General features: G+C 50.8%; 1 protein-coding gene across 5 annotated transcripts in view; it reads left to right on the top strand.

Annotated features, from left to right (window-relative positions):
* Positions 1-3,090: 3,090 nt before the first annotated feature.
* ACSL6 (acyl-CoA synthetase long chain family member 6) overlaps positions 3,091-18,942 on the top strand; it is a 64,482-nt gene continuing 48,630 nt past the window's right edge. For 3 of the 5 annotated variants that reach the window (XM_054168571.1, XM_054168572.1, XM_009896899.2), the window contains exon 1: positions 3,091-3,196. In XM_054168571.1, the coding sequence (XP_054024546.1) occupies positions 3,148-3,196 (49 nt within the window). In that variant the 5' untranslated portion in view covers positions 3,091-3,147. Of the gene's footprint in view, positions 3,197-14,982; positions 15,131-18,942 lie in introns of those variants that run through there. The other 2 variants (XM_054168573.1, XM_009896898.2) reach the window with 2 other exon arrangements.

Here is an 18,942-nt window from a genome sequence, read left to right on the forward strand (position 1 = left end):
TGTTGTCACCCTGGGCAGCCTGCACTGGGTGCTTTAGCATGGAGAGGGGGGTGGGGAGGGGGGGTTGGACTAGGTGCTCAGAGGTCCCTTCTGATCCTCACCATGCTGGGATTCTGGAGGGGTGTTTTTCTGTTAGTGTGCTTGGTGGGAAACAGGTTGCTTTGGACAATAGATAAAAACATTAAAGCAGGAACTAAGAAATAGGTATTTCTTCTCTGCTGGACTGCTGGCTTTGCACCTGATTGTGAGACCAATTGGGAGCCACTTTGGGTTGGTTTGTTCCCAGAGAGGTGCTCTAGTGCAGAATCTCTCTAACCCAGCTCAGACTGTGAGTGAACATGGAGCAGAGATCTTCACTAAGAGAGGTGTTAGCCATTGGAATGTGCTGCCCAGGAAGGTGGTGGAGTCACCATCCCTGGAGGTGTTCAAGAGGGGATTGGACGTGCCACTTGGTGCCATGGTTTAGCCATGAGGTCTGTGGTGACAGGTTGAACTTGATGATCTTTGAGGTCTCTTCCAACCTTGGTGATTCTGTGATACCGAGATGGTGGTTCTGATAGTAGCAGCTTTGGGGGCGGGGGGGTGGGTGTGGAATTGGAGGACTTAACATAGTTTAGAGATGGGTGTAAGCTCAGATTCCTTGATCATTGCCATCTGCTGCTCCAGGTATTAGGAAGGTGTTGTTAGCCTGTGGTTATGAATTGCATGTCTTGATGGCTGAAGGTACCTCCTTTGCAGCAGAGAAAGTGCTGAGGTGTAGCCATTTGGGGCTCTTCTATGACTCAAAGTTCCAAGTTGTTTCTTACTGTGGAAAATTTCATCATCATGACAGGTGTCTGTCACCTTAACACCTCCCTTACTATCATCCTAGATGATGAATACTGAGAGCACTTAATTCAGTGAGAAGAGTTCATCTGCTATTGGGATATGAGCAACTTCAAAAAGTTGAGTACCTGGACCTTTTGCTATCCAAGTTTGCCCTGGAGTCTGCTGTAGAGAGAAGCAGAAAACCATCAAAGGCTTCAAAGTAAAGAATTGGGGGGGGAGAAGTTAATGAGATCTTTGCAGAGAGGCAGGAAGGTTGTGGTGAAATGCAGGAAGTCAATGTGTTTTTTGTCAGCCTGCACAGAGATTGTAGGAGCTGCTGCAGGAGATCATGAGGTCAGGAAAGCTCTTTGCAGAGCATCAGCAGATGCCTTGTGACTCCTCAACAAAGCAGGAGCATGGAGGTCCAGTTATTTGTTGTGTCAGTGACCTTCACTGCTATGTTAGATGGGGGAAATGTGTTTTCAGGACTCATTGTGCAAATCTGTCTGCTGGAGGCCTGTTTAGTGCAGTTTGGGGAGCTGGTGCACTTCAGTTTCTACTGGTCCCTCAGCTTGGCTAAGGAAGTGTTATTTTAAAAGGCCTATCTCCTGAAAGCTCAAGAGATCCCAGGTCACTAGGGCAACTTAATATTTCCAATCAGTGAGCTGTGGCCATGGTGCTGTTGTTTGTAACTAACAGAGGCTTTTGGGAGCCCAGAATTAGGGCTCAGGGAATGATACTTGTGGCTCAGGGAGAAGTGTGAGCTTGCTTGGACACAGCAACTGTAGGATCTGGGTAGCTTGCAGAAGATAAAATGTGCTTACAGCCTTCCAATGCAATTTGCTGCAGGGAGGAAGGTAAAAAGTGGGGTAGGAGCTGGTTTTCCTCATCAAGGAGGAGAAGGTAGTAGGAATAAGCTAGGCAGAAGCTCTTCAGTAGAATAGGTGGTGCAGTGTTCCACCTCTAATCTATTTCACTCAGTGGAGGTGGAACACTGCAGTGGAGGTGATTTTTGCCATGTCCTGTTTGATAGCCATTTTATTTAATGTTTTGACACCAGCTGAAGCCACAATTGCTGGGGAGGCTTTTCCTGTGAGAACTGTAGTCTGAAGAACCAGGGGGAGTTGTCCTTGGTTCCTAGCCTGCTTGTTAGCACGCTTGATGAGGGCTTTCTGCTTTGAGACCACAGATCTTGGAAGGCCCACAGCCCCTTGACTGGAGTGGACATGGCCATTTTCTAACCACTTTCAGGTGTGGGCAGTGATGACAGTAAAAGAAGTGATGTCAGCTGCTGGCCATCTATTGACAGTAAAATATTTAAAGTCCTTTTCACAGTGAATCAGAATGAAACCACACAGTGAAAAAAGGATGCTTGCCATCAAATGGAATTTCCTTTACAGCATTTTTTTTTTTTTTCACCTCTAAACAAACCAAAAGGGAAATTTGTGCCCTGACCAGCTGCACCCAAACCTGAGCGAGTTCTGATTCCTGGTGCAGACAGGGAAATTTTTTTGGTGTGCCTTGCTCCATGTTACAAAGAGTTGAGCAGCTGCATGTCCCCCTTTTGAGCAAGTTCTATCACCTTTGCCCATCTGCCATGTTAGTCACTCCAAGGGCTGGATGAAAAGGCAGTTTGTCTTCTGCCTTTTGCTACTCCTGCCCTGTTTATTCCCCTGACATGTGATTGCTGGAGGGATGCAAGATGTGAGCTCACTACTGGTGCAGCCCTTTTAAAGCCTTTTTCTGCAAAGCCCTTCTCATACAGTGGAGCCTGGAGATTAATTTTCCTACAATCAGCTTGCTCAGGGAGAGATGGAACTGCTAAGAACACAAATCTGCTATTCCATCTATTTAGTGTTGCACTTTGTCTCCTTCTAAGGCATGTATTTGAGGGGGCTGTGGGTGCATTGGTGGAGCACTACTGGCCTGTCTTTCAGGCTCTGCTGATGGAGCTGTAGGTGCTTCAACATCCCCTGGGCAGTTTTTCAGACCATTCCTGTGCAGGTCACCATCCAGCAGTGATTTTTATTGGCCAAAGGTGACAATAACAGCCATTATTTTGAAGTTTGTCCAATTTCCCTCCCTCCCTCCTCCCACCGATGCTCCTGGTCGTGCCAGGGCTGAAGGGATGCTCCCACTCTCCTCCCGTCATCACCAGCCACCAGCATCACCCCTTTTTAGACGAAGCTGGAAGGCTCCGAGGGATGGGGAGAGTGGGAGGGCTGTTCAAAATACCGCCCCGTGCTTGAGAGGGGGGGCGCGGCGGGTCGGGAGCGCGCAGGGAGCTGGCCGAGAGCGCGCCGCAGTGCGCGGCTGCAGGGAGCGGGCCGTGCCGCAGGGATGCTCGCCCCGCTCCTGGGCTCCGCAGGCTCCGGCTGGCTGCTGCTGGGTGAGTGACCCCCAAAAAAACCTCAGCGGGTGGGATTTGGTGCCCTCCATCCTTCATTCTGTTGCTTCTCAGCTCCTTCCTTCCTCCCGCAGCGTGCGGGGTGGGGGAAGTGGGGTGAACTCGCTATCTGCTGCCCCTTTGCATCACTCGCTTTAGGACCTGCTTTTTGCTCCTCGCCTCGTATCCCTCCTTCCAGGGTAGAGGACATTTGAGAGGTTTTTTCCGAAGGGAAAGGGCAGGCGGGAGCGCGCTTGTGATGGCAAAGATGAAGCCGGGATGTAGTGGTGCATGCGACTGGAGCCGGCACAATGGGATGCGAGCGCAGAGCCGTGCAGCCAGCTCAGCTGAAAGCGGCTTACATAATTCCTCCCGAATCAGCCTCCCCCTGCAATCATTTGGCCCATCCTTGGCTAATGTCTCAGGGCCCGGGATGGGTGACACCGGGTATTGTGCTGGGCAGCCTGAGCTAGTGGAAGGTGTCCCTGTCCATGGCAGGGGGGATGGAACTACATGATCGGTGAGGTCCCTTCCGACCCTGACAATTATTCTGTGATCTGTGTGTGCTCATGAACTGGAGCTGCCCGACATGGGGATGAGTGTGGATCCCATTGTTTTGTGGGGAGGCAGCAAAGATTTGAAGTGTCTGGGCTAGAAAATTATGGCTAAGCCTGAAACAGGAGGTTCTTCAAAAGAAACTGAAAGGCTGGGTTAGAAAATCGTGGCTAAGCCTGAAACCAGAGGTTCCTCAAAAGCTATTGAATAGTTCAGCCCAAAACGGCCTGCTGCAATTATTTAAGACTAAATCTTTTGGATCTTCTGTCCTGAGAAAGGTAAGGCTGGTTTGATGCTGCACCCCCTTGATCCCTCAAACAGCTCTCCCCATGGCAGCTGAAATTCTGAGGGGAAGAACTACAAAAGGAATATGACTTTTAAAAACAGCATCTTTTAAGCTGGTGAAGGGTCTGGAGAACAGGTCTGGTGAGGAGCAGTTGAGGGAACTGGGGTTGTTCAGCCTGGAGAAGAGGAGGCTGAGGGGAGACCTCATTGCTCTCTACAACTCCCTGAGAGGAGGTTGGAGACAGGTGGGGTCAGTTTCTTTTCTCTAGTGTCAGGTGATAGAATGAGAGGAAATGGCCTGAAATTGTGCTGGGGAGGTTGAGGTTGGATATTAGGAGCAATTTTGTTGCTACAAGAGTGGTCAGGCACTGGAACAGGCTGCCCAGGGAGGTGGTGGAGTCACCATTCCTGGAGGTGTTCAAGAAGCTTGTGGCCATGGCACTTGGGGACATGGTTTAATGGCTGTGGTGGTGGGCTGATGGTCAGATTCAATGGTCTTAGAGGTCTTTTCCAACCAAAAGAATTCTATGACCTTTGCATCATCAGGTGAATGCTCATGGTGGGGGAGAGCCAAGAATGGGAAACATCATTAGCCACACTCATGTCCACATCCTTCTTTTGATCATGAAAAGGGATGTTTCACATTGGAGGAAAAAAAATAGGACCCCAGTATTTCTGGCCTGAGTATTGTCCCTGAGAATTGGCAGTGGGCTTAGAGCTGCTTGGATCAGCTGCTTTGCAACTGTGGTAAAGCTCACACAGTGCAAATGTGTCCCAGAGGGATTTTTATGGCAAATCAGGAAGCAGGACTTGGCTCAGAGGCTGCAGGCAGGTGTTTGTCACAGTCCTTTGGGCCCTGGGGCTCCAGGGACCTCTCTGAGCTACATAACTGGATGCAGGAGACTTGTTTATGGCAAGGGAAGGAGACTTGGGCCCACTGGGAGAGAGAGTCTCATGTGTGAGCTGCTGCTCTGAGTTTTCCATGTCCACCCAGAGGGGGTTGATCCGTGTGCCTCCCAACGTGGTGTTTACTCTGCTGCAGCCAAACATCCCCCTTTGTATCCAGGTATCCCAAAGTGTGTGTGTGTGTGTGGCTTCCCCTCATGCCATGCTCAGTTTTGGTGTGGACATGACTTTAGCCCAGGGTTTTCACCTACAGGGTAGTGTCTTTGGAAGACAGCTTTGCTGTTATTTCATTTGCATTCCATTCTCAGCAGCTGAAAGATACATCAGCATGGGTCATGGAACCATTTCGGTTTCATATGACTTTAAGATTGAGTCCAACCATAGAACTAACACTGCCAAGGCCACCACTCAACTGCAGAAGATGGATGCCACCATAGAGGTGAGGGCTCTGTCTCACCTGGCAGTGTGGCACTTGCTCAACTGTGTGCTTGGGATTGCTTTCATGTGTGGTCTGGAGTTTCTGGTTGCTCTACCCCATCAGAGACTACTCTGTGCTGGAAAGGAGTCACAGTAGCTGTGCTTATTCAGTGAGCCAGAGGCTCCTTGTCTAATAGTTGTCACCAGCAGGACCAAGACAGTGATTTTAATTTTTTTCCCCTTCTACTGGGCACTGGTGAGTCTGCACCATGCTCCAAGAAGGACATTGAGGTGCTGGAGCATGTCCAGAAAAGAGAAAGGAAGCTGGTGAAGGGTCTGGAAAACAGGGCTGGTGAGGAGTGGCTGAGAGGTCTGGGGCTGTTCAGCCTAGAGAAGTGAAGGATGAGTTGAGAACCTCTGGTGCTCTACAACTCCCTGAAAGGAGATTGGAGTCGTTTTGGGGTCAGTCTCTTCTCACAAGGAATAAGTGATAGGACAAGAGGAAATGGCCTCAAGTTGACTCAGAGGAGGTTTAGGTTGGATGTGAGGAACAATTTCTTCCCCCAAAGGGTTGTCAAGCCCTGGAAGAGTCTGCCCAGGGCAGTGGTGGAGTCCCTATCCCTGGAAGGGTTTCAAGGATGTGGTGGTGCTGAGGTTTCTTGGTGACCTGGCAGTGCTGGGCTAGTGGTTGGCTTTGATCTTAAAGGTCTCTTTCAAGCAAAACCATTCCATGGTTACAACCTTGTGCAGCACTCTTCTTTCTTTTGAATTAATTTCTGGCATCATTGCAAGGCTTTGACTCATTGAGAAAGGGTCTGCCATGCTCACCTCAACAGAACAATGGTAGAAGTCAGAGAAGGACAAAGCTAACTACTTCCTAATGTGCAGACTTGGATGGCCTGAAGGTTGCACAGAGTGGCTCAGTGAAATAAACCCAACAAATCCCCCTGGGAATGTGCACACTGGGCTGCTTTGCTTGAAGCAGCATGAGGGTAGAGTTTACCCTTTGCTCTTCTCCCCTTCAGTGAAGGTAGGAAATCCCAAGATTCCTGATCTTCTCTTCCTTCCTCATTTCATATGACTGCAACCCTCTGCTGCTCCTCCACCCTGTTGTCCTGCCATACCGTGAGGAAGGGGAGGGTTTGCTCTCCTGGCAGCTGTTGGAAGCCCCAGCAGGTGCCTACTCTCGTGAATGGAGGCACAAGAAGGGCCATGACAGCGTCCCTTTTGGAACCAGTGCATCTCCTGATACTTCTCAATGTGTGTTTGCAAAGGAAACAAGAGGTTCACCTGGTGTTGCCACAGACTTCTACAGCCCCACTTCTGAACCTGGCTCTTGTGCTGTGGCACAGGAGTCCTTGTCGATGCCCCAGATTCAGCTCTTTGGAGAAGAAATGTTTCCTGTTGTGCTTTGTGTGTGGAAGAGAGCAGATGCTCCAGGCTGCTCAGCCCAGCTGCTGCACAAGTGGCAAACCTGGGCTATTTGGGGGATACTTAGCTGCTTTTAGTGTTCAGCCCTCAATTACTGCTCCATTTGAACAGCTGCTAGATGCCATCCAAAGGAAAGAGTGACTGTATTTAGGTTCCCTTGCTTGCTTTTGGGGAAGGACAGTGCAGAGCCATTTCTCTGCTGCTCTGGATTCATCTGGAGGCTTGATCCTATTCTTGTCTCCGTGCTCCTATGGCTATTACAAATACATTCAAGCAATGAAAAAAGGAGAGAAGCTCTGAAGACAGATGGTAAACTGAATTAACTGAATACCCAGAGAAAGAGGAAAGCTGACTTGGGAGCAAGCCAGGAACAAAGAAACACAACATTACACCAGTAAGAGTATAATTGGAGTTTTGACGTCACCAAACACTGCAGAGCACCAGAGGCTGTCAACCTCTCCTTGTCGTTGCATTTCTGAGAGCTCTTGGGGAGGCTCATGGAAGTGTTTTGGTTGGAAAAGACCTGTAAAGATCATCCAGTCCAACCATCAACCCAACACCACAGTGGCCACCAAACCATGTCCCCTAGTGCCATGTCCACACACTTCTTGAACGCCTCCAGGGATGGGGACTCTACTTTCCCAGCAGCCTGTTCCAAGCCTGACCACACTTCAAGTAAAGAAATTGTTCCTGATACCCAACTTAAACCTCCCCTGGCACAATTTGTTCTCTTTCTGTCACCTGATACTAGGGAGAAGAGGCAAACTCCCATCCCACTCCAACCTCCTGAAACAGCAGTACCTTCCCTCTTTATCACTGCAGAGTTGCAACTAGCACCTGAGTAACTTGTGGCCTAACCAGAAGCAAGGCTGAGCCAGGTTGGAGGAGTGATGGTAGGTAACATGACACAGGTATTGCCTCCTGAGGGATGCTCAAGCATCCAGGGCAGCTCTTTTTCCATGGTTTTGTTTTCTTTTTCTTGGCATTGCTAGGTTATTTCTCCATGCAGCCCCCAAACAACATGATTGACTTAATCACCCTCTTTCTGACCAGAAATGAACGGTGGAGAAGAACATCTATTAATAATGGCCTTATTTTTAAGTGCTCTGCATGTGTTCTTTAGTGATGGATCAATACAAGTAATGAGTTTCTTCCATCACTGCTATTTCTGGCTCTTGCACTACCTTGTGCAGCCAAAGCCCTGCAGGTCCTTGGCACTGGGGACCATGCAGGTCCAGAAGCAGGTGCCAGGAGCACTGGCAGTTCTGAGGAGGGTCATCTGCACTGTTCCATGACTGCAGCTCCTTGTCCCCTCTGGAGAAGGGACCAGTGTCCAAACTGTTTCAGCTTCTCTCCTCCTGTCCCTCTGAAGAGGGGGACTTAGCTTGTGAACCCAGATAGCCTACGAATCAGTGGAGTAAGGTGTGCTGGAGAGCACATGGCTTGAAAATTGGGATAAACAGTCTCAAAATACATCTGTACAACCCATGGAACCCCAGCAGGAGCCCTCCTGCTCCTTTCTCTGCATTCCTTAGTTTGCTGTAAGCCACTCCTGCCTCTCCAGGGCTTTTCTTCCCAGAGCTGCTGAGTGAGAGTCTTTGCAAAGCATTTCCCAGAGAGTCTGAGGAACTTGGAGCTGATCCCATACAGCATGGCAGGGGTAGCGTCTGGCTGGGCTCAGATGGATTGCTGTGGAGGGCTAGCAGTGCTTACTGGTGACAAGTCAGATACTGTGTCAAATCTTCCTCCTGCTGTAAACATTGTCATGGAGCCTTCAAGGTGACCGGAGGCTGCAGGAAGGAGCTGGAGGCTTTGTCTGATTCTGCTTCTTCCTTGTGCTCTGTGACTAGATAAAATCATAAATCCCAGCATGGTAGGGGTTGGAAGGGATCTCTGGAGATCATCCAGTCCAACTTCCATGCCATGGCAGGGTCACACAGAGAAGCTTGCTCAGGTGGGTCTGGAATCTCTCCAGAGAAGGAGACTCCACAAGCTCTCTGGGCAGCCTACTCCAGGACCCTCACAGCAAAGAAGGTTCTCCTCCTGTTCAAATGGAACTTCCTGAGTTCCAGTTTGTGACCATTGCCTCTTGTCCTGTGACTGGGCACCACTGAGAAGAGTCTGGCTCCATCCTCTTGGCCCCCACCCTTTAGCTCTTGCTGAGCATTGATCAGATCCCCTCTGGGGCTGCTCTTCTCCAGGCTCAACATCCCCAGGGCTCTCAGCCTTTCCTCCTCACAGAGATGCTCCAGGCCCCTCAGCATCTTTGCAGCCCCCCCTGAACTCTCTCCAGTAATTCCCTGTCTCTCTTGAACTGGACAGCCCAGTCCTCCAACAACAGGGCAGAATAGAGGAGGAGGAGAACCTCTCTTGACCTGCTGGCCACATGGTCAAATATTTTCCTGTTCTGCTGTGGTAAACATGGTGTCTGGTGTTGAGGTAGGGTAAGACACTGAGCTGATTCTTCAGTCAGGGAAGAGTTTCAAAACCCACAAGAACAGTTCATCCCCTAAGCCATCCTGGCAGGCTCAGGTTTGGTTCCTAAGCTCCGTGCTGCAGCCTTGCTTCACCCACTCTTTACTCACTGCTTGAGCTTTTAGAAGCAGTGATGTAGCCATGGCTTGTAGCAGATACTTCAGAAAAGTATGGTGACAAATGCACCTCCTGCTTGCTGTGGGCTGAGGTAATGGCACAACCCTGCACTGATTGTCCCACAGAACCCAAATATTGCTCTTTTTGTCCCTGGAGCTCCTTGGTTAGCCACACAAGGCCCTTTCCTGTCTTCTGTGATGTGTGGCAGACCACTCCGCAAGGTGGAAGGAGAAGAAATCCAACCGCTTTGTCCAAGTCATTTTTTTTTTTGCACCACAGGAAGAGAGTGTCACTTGTCAGGGTACAAGAAGGTATGGCTCGGTGGAAATCACCACCTGGTTAGGAAACTCCCAGCCAGGGGAGGAACAGGCTTTATATTTAGCCCTGTGAGCTCTGGCGTCGCAAGGCTGTGCCTCAGCTTTCCATTCGCTCAGCGGTGTGGCTGCTGTGGTGTAGATACAATCTCAGCGTGCACCGCATGCAAGCTGCAGGCAGCAGTTTCCACTTCATCACTGTGAAACAATCCTGCAAACTCAGTGGTGGCTGGGTTGGCCTTGGGCAGGTCAAGTGGCTCCAGAGAGTCTCATGCCACTTGGCCCAGGGAACAGGGGTTCCGGTCCGATTGGAATGGTGAGAGTTGGAAGGGACCTCTGGAGGTCATCCAGTTCAAGCCCCCTGATAAAGCAGAGCACCCACAGCCGCTTGCCCAGGGTCACAATGTCCAGGTGAGTTTGGAATCTCTCCAGAGAAGGCAACTCCACCACCTCTCTGTGCAGCCTGCTCCAAGGCTCCAGCACTCTCACACCAAAGAATTTTCTCCTCTTGTTCAGAAGGAACCTCCTGGGTTCTGGCTTGTGATTCAGAAAAACAACAGCAGAGAAGAGTCCTTTCAGCTCGGTGGCTGAGGTGGTTACCCACGGAGGTCTATTCACTAGCTGTCACACTCCAAGGCTGCCTTCACTGACCTTGCTGCTGAAGGTTTTGGTGATGGTAGGAAGGAGGAGGCTAGGCAAGCCAAGCCACTGTGTCTGTTCATGGTGGAGAAGAGCAAGGGCTAGGATGTCCTTTCCTTCTCCCATCAGCTATCGAGAAACTGAGGCAAAGAGCAGCAAGGGCTAAGGTGACCTCTCCTTCTCACAGTAGCCACCAAGAAACTGAGGCAAAGGAGAGGAAGGGCTAAGATTACCTTTATTTTTCCCACCAGCCATCAAGAGACTGAGGTTGTGTTGTCCCCATGCACAAGCTAGAGCAGCCCCTGGGCTCTTACAGGCTAGTGATGGAGCCTGGGGAGAGATGCAGGTTCAGGAACAGCCTCCTTGGGAAGGACATGCAAGTGTGTCTGCACAAGGGTCAGAGCCACATCCTCTTTGCCTCCAGAGCAGCAAGCAGCTATTTTCCAGGGCCACCAACCCCCCCAAATCAGCTCAAGGAACATCATGAACATGCTGTGCTCACTGGGGTGCGCCAGTTACTGCTAGGTGGCACCAGCTGAGAAGCCACAGCCAGGAAAAGCACCAAGGAGTTTGCTAAGCTGGGATACCTCTGGATTTTCCTCCAAGGGCAAGTATGAGCTGGGCAGCAGAAGAGCATGCACTGAGATTGTTGAGCTGATTTAATGTAACTTCCCCCCCCCCCCCCCTTCTTTGAAAAAGTATCTAGAGAGGGAGTAAATCATTCTGCAGTTGATTTAAATGGAGGTGATCCAAGCCAAACTCACCCTGGAACTGCAGGAGATGTGAATTATGCAGATTTAAACATCTACTCTGCAGGTTTCTGCAGGATATTTAGGTATGAAAGGGGGGGAGGGGGTGGGGGGTGGAATTAGAGCTTGTTTCCAGGCCATTTCCAACGGTGGGGGTAAAAAGACAAATACGTTAGTAACCTTCTTGAGATGTTAAATGTATTTTTCCTTTGTATGTACAAGACAGTTCAGCTTTAGAACAGGTTGCTCAGAGACGTGGTGGCTGCCTCAGGCTGGACAAGGCTTTGAGCATCCTGGTCCAGTGGGAGGTGACCCTGCCTACGGCAGGGGGGGGTTGGAACTAGTTTATCTTAAAGGTCCCTTCCAACTCAAGGCACTCTGTGATGATTCTACAATTCATGCGATTCTCCCCGAGCCCAGATGACTTAATTCCGGTTGATTTTAATATTCTGGTCTCTTCCACAAAATGTTTCAACTTCTCTGAGCAGCCCAGCTGAGAGCAGCTTGTGAGCAGCCTCCTCGTCAAAGTTCAGGCAAGCGGCACCAACCGCTGATATCCCTCGGGCCTGTGGGCAGGGGCTATGGGTCTCACCCAGAACAAGGGAGCCCGACCCCGCTGAGGTTTTGGAGACCATCTGGAGATATCCTCAGTGACCTCTTCTCCCTCTGCCTATGCAATGCCCCAGCCCTGGTTTTGTTCTGCCTGCAAAGGGTGGGTTTTGTGCCGGCTGCTTCTCCCCGGGCAGGCAAATCCCGGCAGCTGAGAGGCTGCTGAGGGTGGTGTGATGCTCTGACCTGCCAACAACAATTCCGGGCTGTGTTTCCTTTCGGAAAAGGCATTTGCATATCCTCTGTTGGCTTTATTTGCTTAACTACGTCTGAAAAGGCAAAAGCTCTGGGTCATTGAGACTGAAGAATGGGCTGTCTGAGGACCTCCCCCACCTTAACCCTTTGAAGCCTTGTCTCGCAGAGAAACATCTTCAGATGCCCACGGAGGGGGATTTAAAGGCTGCTTTCATAGATTCGCCTGCTTGGAAAAGAATCGTAGAATGGTTTGGGCTGGAAGGGACCTTGTTTCAAACACCCCTGCCATGAGCAGGGACACCTGCCACTAGCCCAGGTTGCTTAAGGCCTCAACCAACCTGGCCTTGAACACCTCCAGGGAGGGAGCATCCACAACCTCCCTGGACAACCTGTTCCAGCGTCTCACCACCCTAATTGTAAATAATTTCTTTCTAATAGATAATTTCTTTCTATTATCCAGCAAGAACTTAAGATCCACTGAACACCTCATCTTTTGGAGCAGGGAAGGGGCTGGAGACAAAACCAACCACACAAATAAAAAACCTGAGGATGAGGAGGCAGCAGAATTGGGAATTCACTTAGGTGCAGCCATACACAGGATGGGGAGAGTTTGTGAAACTTATGATGGACAGAAATGTCTTTATGGGGACTTAAAAATATCAGTGAAAAAGGAGAGCCAAGGCAAGTTGCAGCAGGGCCAGGCACAGAGAGGAAAGAATGTTATATCAAAGTGGAACTGACTAGGAACAGAAATACAAATAACAGGAGAGTTAACAAAATAAAGCAACCCTAAAGCCAGGGCAAGGAACTCAGAACATAAACCAAGTGCTGCAAAGCATCCAAGCAATGTAGCTGCTTGTTATTGCTGTCAGAAGAAAATGGAAGTTGCAGTGACGTGTTTGACTTTGGGCTGTGATTTAAGGTGCCCTTAAATATACAAACACAGGCTGCTCCAAAAATGCCAGGGGATGATGCCAATCCCCACTTTCCCTTCATTTTTTGGCATGGGGCCAGGCCCTTGCTCCTGAGGGGACTGCAGCTGGGTGTGGGTTGTGGTTGGGGTCTGTGACTGGTGGGTTCCAGCCTTGCTGAGGTGCCAAGAAGCACCTCGGGCAGCATAGGAGCCCTGCACCTTGTTGTGCTCAGCAGCTAAATGGAGCCTGTGCTGCTGGATCCTGGAAACTGCTTTGAGGGTGACAGCTGGGAAGGGATGCACAAGCAAGGAAAAGTTATCATGGTGGGTTTACTTTTTGTCCCTTTGCCATCCGTTGGCATCCCTGTGGTGTAGGGAAATTAAGAGCCAGAGGGAGAAGAGCAGGAAGCCTCCTCTGGTAGTCTCCTATTAGTGTTCCTAATTACTGAACTAATCCTCTATTCTCTTGTGCTTGCTTCCTGCTGCTCCTGGGAAGTGCTCAGAAATATTTGCTGTGTCACCAATGCAAACATCATTCCGTTACCATACCCTCACTCCAAGGAGGACATTGAAGGGCTGGAGCAGGTCCAGAGAAGGCCAACAAAGCTGGTGAAGGGTCTGGAGAGCAGGGCTAGTGAGGAGCAGCTGAGGGAATGGGGGTGTTTAACCTGGAGAAAAGGAGGCTGAGGGGAGACCTCATTGCTCCCTGAAAGGAGGTTGAAGTGAGGTGGGGGTTGGTCTCTTTTCCCAAGTAGCAACTGACAGGACAAGAGGAAATGGCCTCAAGTTGCACCAGGGCAGGTTTAATTTGGACGTTAGAAGAAATTTCTTCACTGAAAGGATTGTCAAGCCCTGGAGCAGGCTGCCCAAGGATGTGGTTGAATCCCTATCCCTGGATATGTTTCAAAGAGGCAGAGATGTGGACATAGTTTAACACCAGCCTTGGTAGAGAATGGTGATCTTAAAGGCCTTTTCCAACCAAAACAGTTCTTTGATTCTGCAATAGTGAGAGAGCATCTCCACCTTCCTCCCCTCTTTGCCAAGTGTTTGTAGAGATAGGGTTTCAGGAACACAAAGAAAAAGAAAACAGGTGAGGAAAACAATTTCCATCTTAACAAAGCCAGGTATCTAGCCTGGGGAGGGGAGGACTCCTCAGGTGCCTGCTGACTGCCACAACTCCAGGAAGGAATCACAGAGTAAATAAGGGGAGAAGCTCCTGGTGGGGCCCACAGAAGTGACCCACCTGGGGTTACATGAGCACAGGAGTGAGGAATTGGAAGCAATGAGAGATGTTAGCCTTCAGTTGAAAGGAATGTTCTTTTCTTTGGGAGAAACACCTCAGCTAGACCTCTCAGATCTTAAATCTTGATGGCTTTACCACCACAGCTGAACAACAAAGTTTGGGGGTGGTGGGGCTGGGTGGGGTGTTCTCATCAGTTTAAATTAACAACACTTGGTGTGGCTCAAATATCGGGCATTTTCCTTTGCTTTTAATTTACCTAACAATGTAAGGATGGTGCTACCAGTGCTGCTGCTCTTGCTGTGTTCTTGATTTGGGTTATTTCAGATGAGAAAGAAGTTCTTTCCATTGAGGGTGGTGAGATGCTGGAACAGGTTGCCCAGGGAGGTTGTGGCTGACTCCTCCCCGGAGGTGTTCAAGGCCAAACTGGATGAAGCCTTGAGCAACCTGGGCTAGTGGAAGGTGTCCCTGCCCATGGCAGGGGGGTTGGATCTTTAAGACTCCTTCCAGCCCAAAGCATTCTGTGATTTACGTTGATTCTGCTCAAGCTCTGAAGCTGAGCAGCCTAGGGCTGGCAGCGCAGACTTGCTCCGCGTCAGAAACTTCATTTGGTGATGCCTTTTCCCAAAGGAAAAACAAACCTGATGCTGCCTTTCATGTTAAACTGAGCGTTTGCGGCAGGGCTCTGCAGTTTGAGATCCAAAAGCTTTGCCTGGAGCCTGGAAGGAGCCCGAAAGCTCCCGGGCTGACAAAGAGCCCTGTCAAACCCATGGAATATTCAGTAGCAGGCAGGGGGGAGCTCCCCCCGCTTCTGCGAGAAGCTGGAATAAAGCTCCCAGTGCTGGGAACTGGAGTCTCCAGTGCCTCAAGGGTTACACTGGGGCAGCGCTGCCGCTGTGCTAATACAGCCTAAGCTGATATTAGCCAAGCTTAACTTCTTTCAGCAGTTTGCAGATGGGAAGGGGGTGGGACTGGTTGGAGTCAGCAGTTCTTCAACAAGTCCATGAGCGGTGGGAGATCCAGCCATGAGCTGACTGCCTGCAAGGGCAGAGCAGGGAAACCTCCTTCCCTGGAGCTGGTGAGTCCTGGCTGGTGCGTGTGTGTGTTTATACTTACTCTCATAATCCTAGTAAGCAGCTGGGGAGGCTTTAGGGGGGTTTCACCCAGCCACGGGGGCTGCAGCTCTGCGGTTGTTTGGCTCCGGGATGCGGAGCAAACCAAAACCACCCCAAAAAAGGGGTGCGCAGAGCACCCATGGGTGCTGCTGAGGAAAGAGGCATAGCGGCTGCAATGGAGGAGAACCCGCTGGATTGAGGATAAGCCTCCAGCAGGACAGGTCTGAGGGTTTGGAAGTTTTTCAAACGATTTTAACAGGCTTGGGATGGGAGGGGGGAATGGGGGACGCAAGCTGCAGCCCAGTTCTGGATGGATATCCCAGTGCTGCAGGGGCTGGGGAGCTCCAGCCCCAGGAACAACCGTGGCTGCTGTTTCCAGCCCCAGGGATCCTGCATAGGACCAGGTACCAGCCTGGGGTTCAGGGAATCCCCGGGGCACCTCCGCTGGGCTCTGCCTCCACGCCCGGCCACACACCAGGGGCAAGGTCAGCTGGATGCAGAGATAGAGGCTGGTTTGGGGGGCTGTCCTGGAAGAGCACAGAACATGGGAGCCTTCTCTGTAGGCGTGAAGCATCCTCTCTGGATGTCGAGTGTGGTTTCTTGCTTGCTGTGATGGCCAGTTTCTTTTCAGTGGAGCCCAAGAGGACAAGGCACAATGAGTACACCTAAACATCAGGAGAAACTTTGCTCTGAGGGTTCTGGAGCTCAGAGAGATTGTGGCGTCTCCTTGTCTGGAGAGATTCCAAACCCACCAGGCCATTGTGATCCTGAGCAAGCTGCAGTGAGTGCCCCTGCTTTAGCAGGGGGGTTGGACTGGATGATCCCCAGAGGTCACTTCTGGCCTCCATCATGCTGGGATTCTGTGCTTAGTGTGTGCCTGTCCCTGGTGTGCCCCATCTTTTGATGGGATAGGGAGAGATGGTGTTTAGGATGCGAAGATGTTTTCAGAGAGGCTCCTTGTTTTAGTAGAGCATGATGGGTCAGGCATGGCCAAGGTGCAGCTGTGGAGCCTCACTGGAAAACCTGCAGGAGCCAAACATGGCTGTTAGCTGTTGTGCAGTGCAGTGAGCGCAGTCCCTGCCACAGTGACCATTTCTGCAGTGATCGGCCTGGGTTTCCTGGTGCAAACAGGGGAGAAGCATCAAGTGATGTTCCTTTAACAGCAAGGAGAGCCTCGTGTGCAGGAAACATGCAGAGCTTATTCTGAGGAGCTCTGGCTGCGTGCTGGTGATGACCGGAGGCTGCTGGCACGGGGCCCAGGCAGGCAGAGGGCATGGCAGAAGACAGCAGGTCTGTGCACTGTGCTGCTCCTGCCTCAACTGGTCGCTGCCGCTGGTCCCCATGCCTTGGGGAGAGTTGTTCCCTTCAGGTCTTTTGGCACAGGACCTATCTCTTCCTTAATTCTCATTTTCTTGTGCCGCAAGGTTGCCAAATAAGCCAAGCCTTGAGCAACTTTGGAAGCTGCCTTTGGCTGGCAGTTTGTTTTGGGATGAAGTCTGGACATGATGCAGGCAGTCATGTTATACGTGCACAGGAGCTGCATACACCCTGTGCTCTCCAGGTGCTCTTCTACCTTTGGGGTTCTTTCTCTAGGTGCACTTAGACCTTTGGGCTCCTCTCTGCAAGTGTACTTAGATTTGAGGGGTTCTTAGACCTTTGGGCTCCTCTCTTCAAGTTTACTTAGATCTTTGGAGTCCTTTCTCTAGGTGCATTTAGACCTTTTGGGGTCCCTTCACTCCTTCCCATCTGCATAGACAAGGTCCCTCAGAAAAGCACTGCAAGATGCTCGATTGGTAATTAACCTGGTCTAATTATAGGCAGCTTACTGTGAGTGAGGGCTACAACTGTAGCTACTGGAGTTAGACTGTGCCCTAACTGTTGCTTTATTTATTTATTAAGCTGCCATTTTCAGTGTAATTTTCCAGTTTCAGTGACAGTCATAACACTGTCTTCATGGGCACGCTCCTGGCAGCAGGTCTGCTCATGGTCCATGGGGCTCTGCTTTAAGTGGGCTGGGAGGTCAGCACGTTGTGAAGCTCTTCAAGCTGTGATATTGACTTACAGAGAATTGCTCCTCAAAATAAAGACAATGCTTAGCTGTTGTATGGTACAAGCTGGCAGGTCTTGGGCTGTGTCTGCATCTGAAGCAGCAGATGAAAATCTGTGGTGTGACACTGCATGGGCAGCATCCTACAAACAGCAACAGGCCTGGTTTCCAGCACCTTCCTGGCTGCAGGCAGTGCCAGCTGCAGGTTGACCTGCTGAGCCCTGCTGCAAACAAGTTCTATGTAAGTGCTGATGTTGCAGGAGAACACACAAGCCTAAGACTCCAAGGAGGAGTTTCAGTCCAGACTGAGCTGCCAGAGAAGCAGTTTGGGCTAATGTGTGGCTGGGAAGTGGTGGACAAGATGCTTCTGTTCTTTCCTGTCTTCTGTAGGATTAACTCTGAGCATGGCACTGTGGTGTCTCTGGAGTGTTATGGGAAGTCTCCTGTGGTGTGCTTCTGTAGGTTTCTGTGTCACTTTGGGTCCTGCATTCCCCATGCTACTGGACTTGTTTGAATATGAAGCAATGGCCATGCAGGATGCTTGGGATGCTCTCAGTGCTCCCAAGTTTCTTCTGAGGAACAAGCAATAGCACAACAGGAAACAGCCCCAGGTTGCAGCAGGGGAGGTTTAGGTTGGACATGAGGAACAATTTCTTCCACAAAAAGATTATCAAGCCCTGGCATAGGCTGCCCAGAGCAGAGGAGGATTGCCCATCCCTGGAGGGGGTTCAGAGCTGTGTAGATGTGGTGCTGAGGGCCATGGTTTAGTGGCAGTGTTGGGGTAATGGTTGGATCTGATGTCAAAAGCCTTTTCCAACCAAAACGTTTTTATGTTTCTATGATCACTCCAGGCAGGAATTTGGTTGGGGAAGAGACAGATTCTGTGTTACTTTTGCAGGACAGTTCATTTTCTTCCAGCTCAGTTGCCTGGTCCAACCAGCAGCCCTGTGCCCCAGGGTAGGCAGAAGGCTGAGGGGAGCACCAGCTGGTGGTGAGGAACCCCACAGCCCCATGCAGCAGCAGTGTGAGTCTGGGTCACTCCATCCCCATGTGCAAACAGCACAGAAATCAAATCTGGTGCACTGTGTACACAGTGGGAGAGCAGCCAGGGCCAGCTCCTGCCTTCTGGTGACCCTTCAGCCCTACTGTGTCACTATGACTGGTCTAACACATCCTGACTGTGGAGACAGAGCCAAGAGCAGGGTGTGAATGGTCATGGAGAGCTGAGCTAGGCTGGGAACTGGCAGCACAGGACCTGCCATTGTGCCTGTCCTTGCCTGGCAGTGACCTGTTGTGAGGACAGAGCAGCGGCAGCCCACAACAGCCAGGGCAACGTGTGCTGGTGTACCTGCTGCTTTCACTCCTGCATGCCCAGGTAGGAAAAACCTCACCCCACATTTCCTTTCCACCACCCAGCCCTGGCCTAGGGGCTTTGAATGCTGGGATGGGCACAAAGGTCCTGTGCAGCCTGTTCTCGGTGATGCTGCTCTGGCAGGGAAGTTGGACTGGATGATCTCTGGGTGATCCCTTCCAAGCCCCACCATGCTGGGATTCTGTGACCTGGCTCTGGTGCCTTCGGGTGGGGCTCTTCACTGGACCCTGCTGAGGTTCGTTTAAATCTAATCAACGCCTGAAGACAAACGTCAGAGCTTTGCCTGCCAACAAGCCACTGAGCTCTTTGCAGAGCACCTTCTTGCTGCTGCTCAGGCAGGCTGCCGTGGGTGCAGCTACCTTTCCCTCTC

The sequence above is a fragment of the Dryobates pubescens genome, chromosome 16 (genome assembly GCF_014839835.1).
Source record: "Dryobates pubescens isolate bDryPub1 chromosome 16, bDryPub1.pri, whole genome shotgun sequence".
In the NCBI taxonomy this organism is placed as follows: Eukaryota; Metazoa; Chordata; class Aves; order Piciformes; family Picidae; genus Dryobates; species Dryobates pubescens.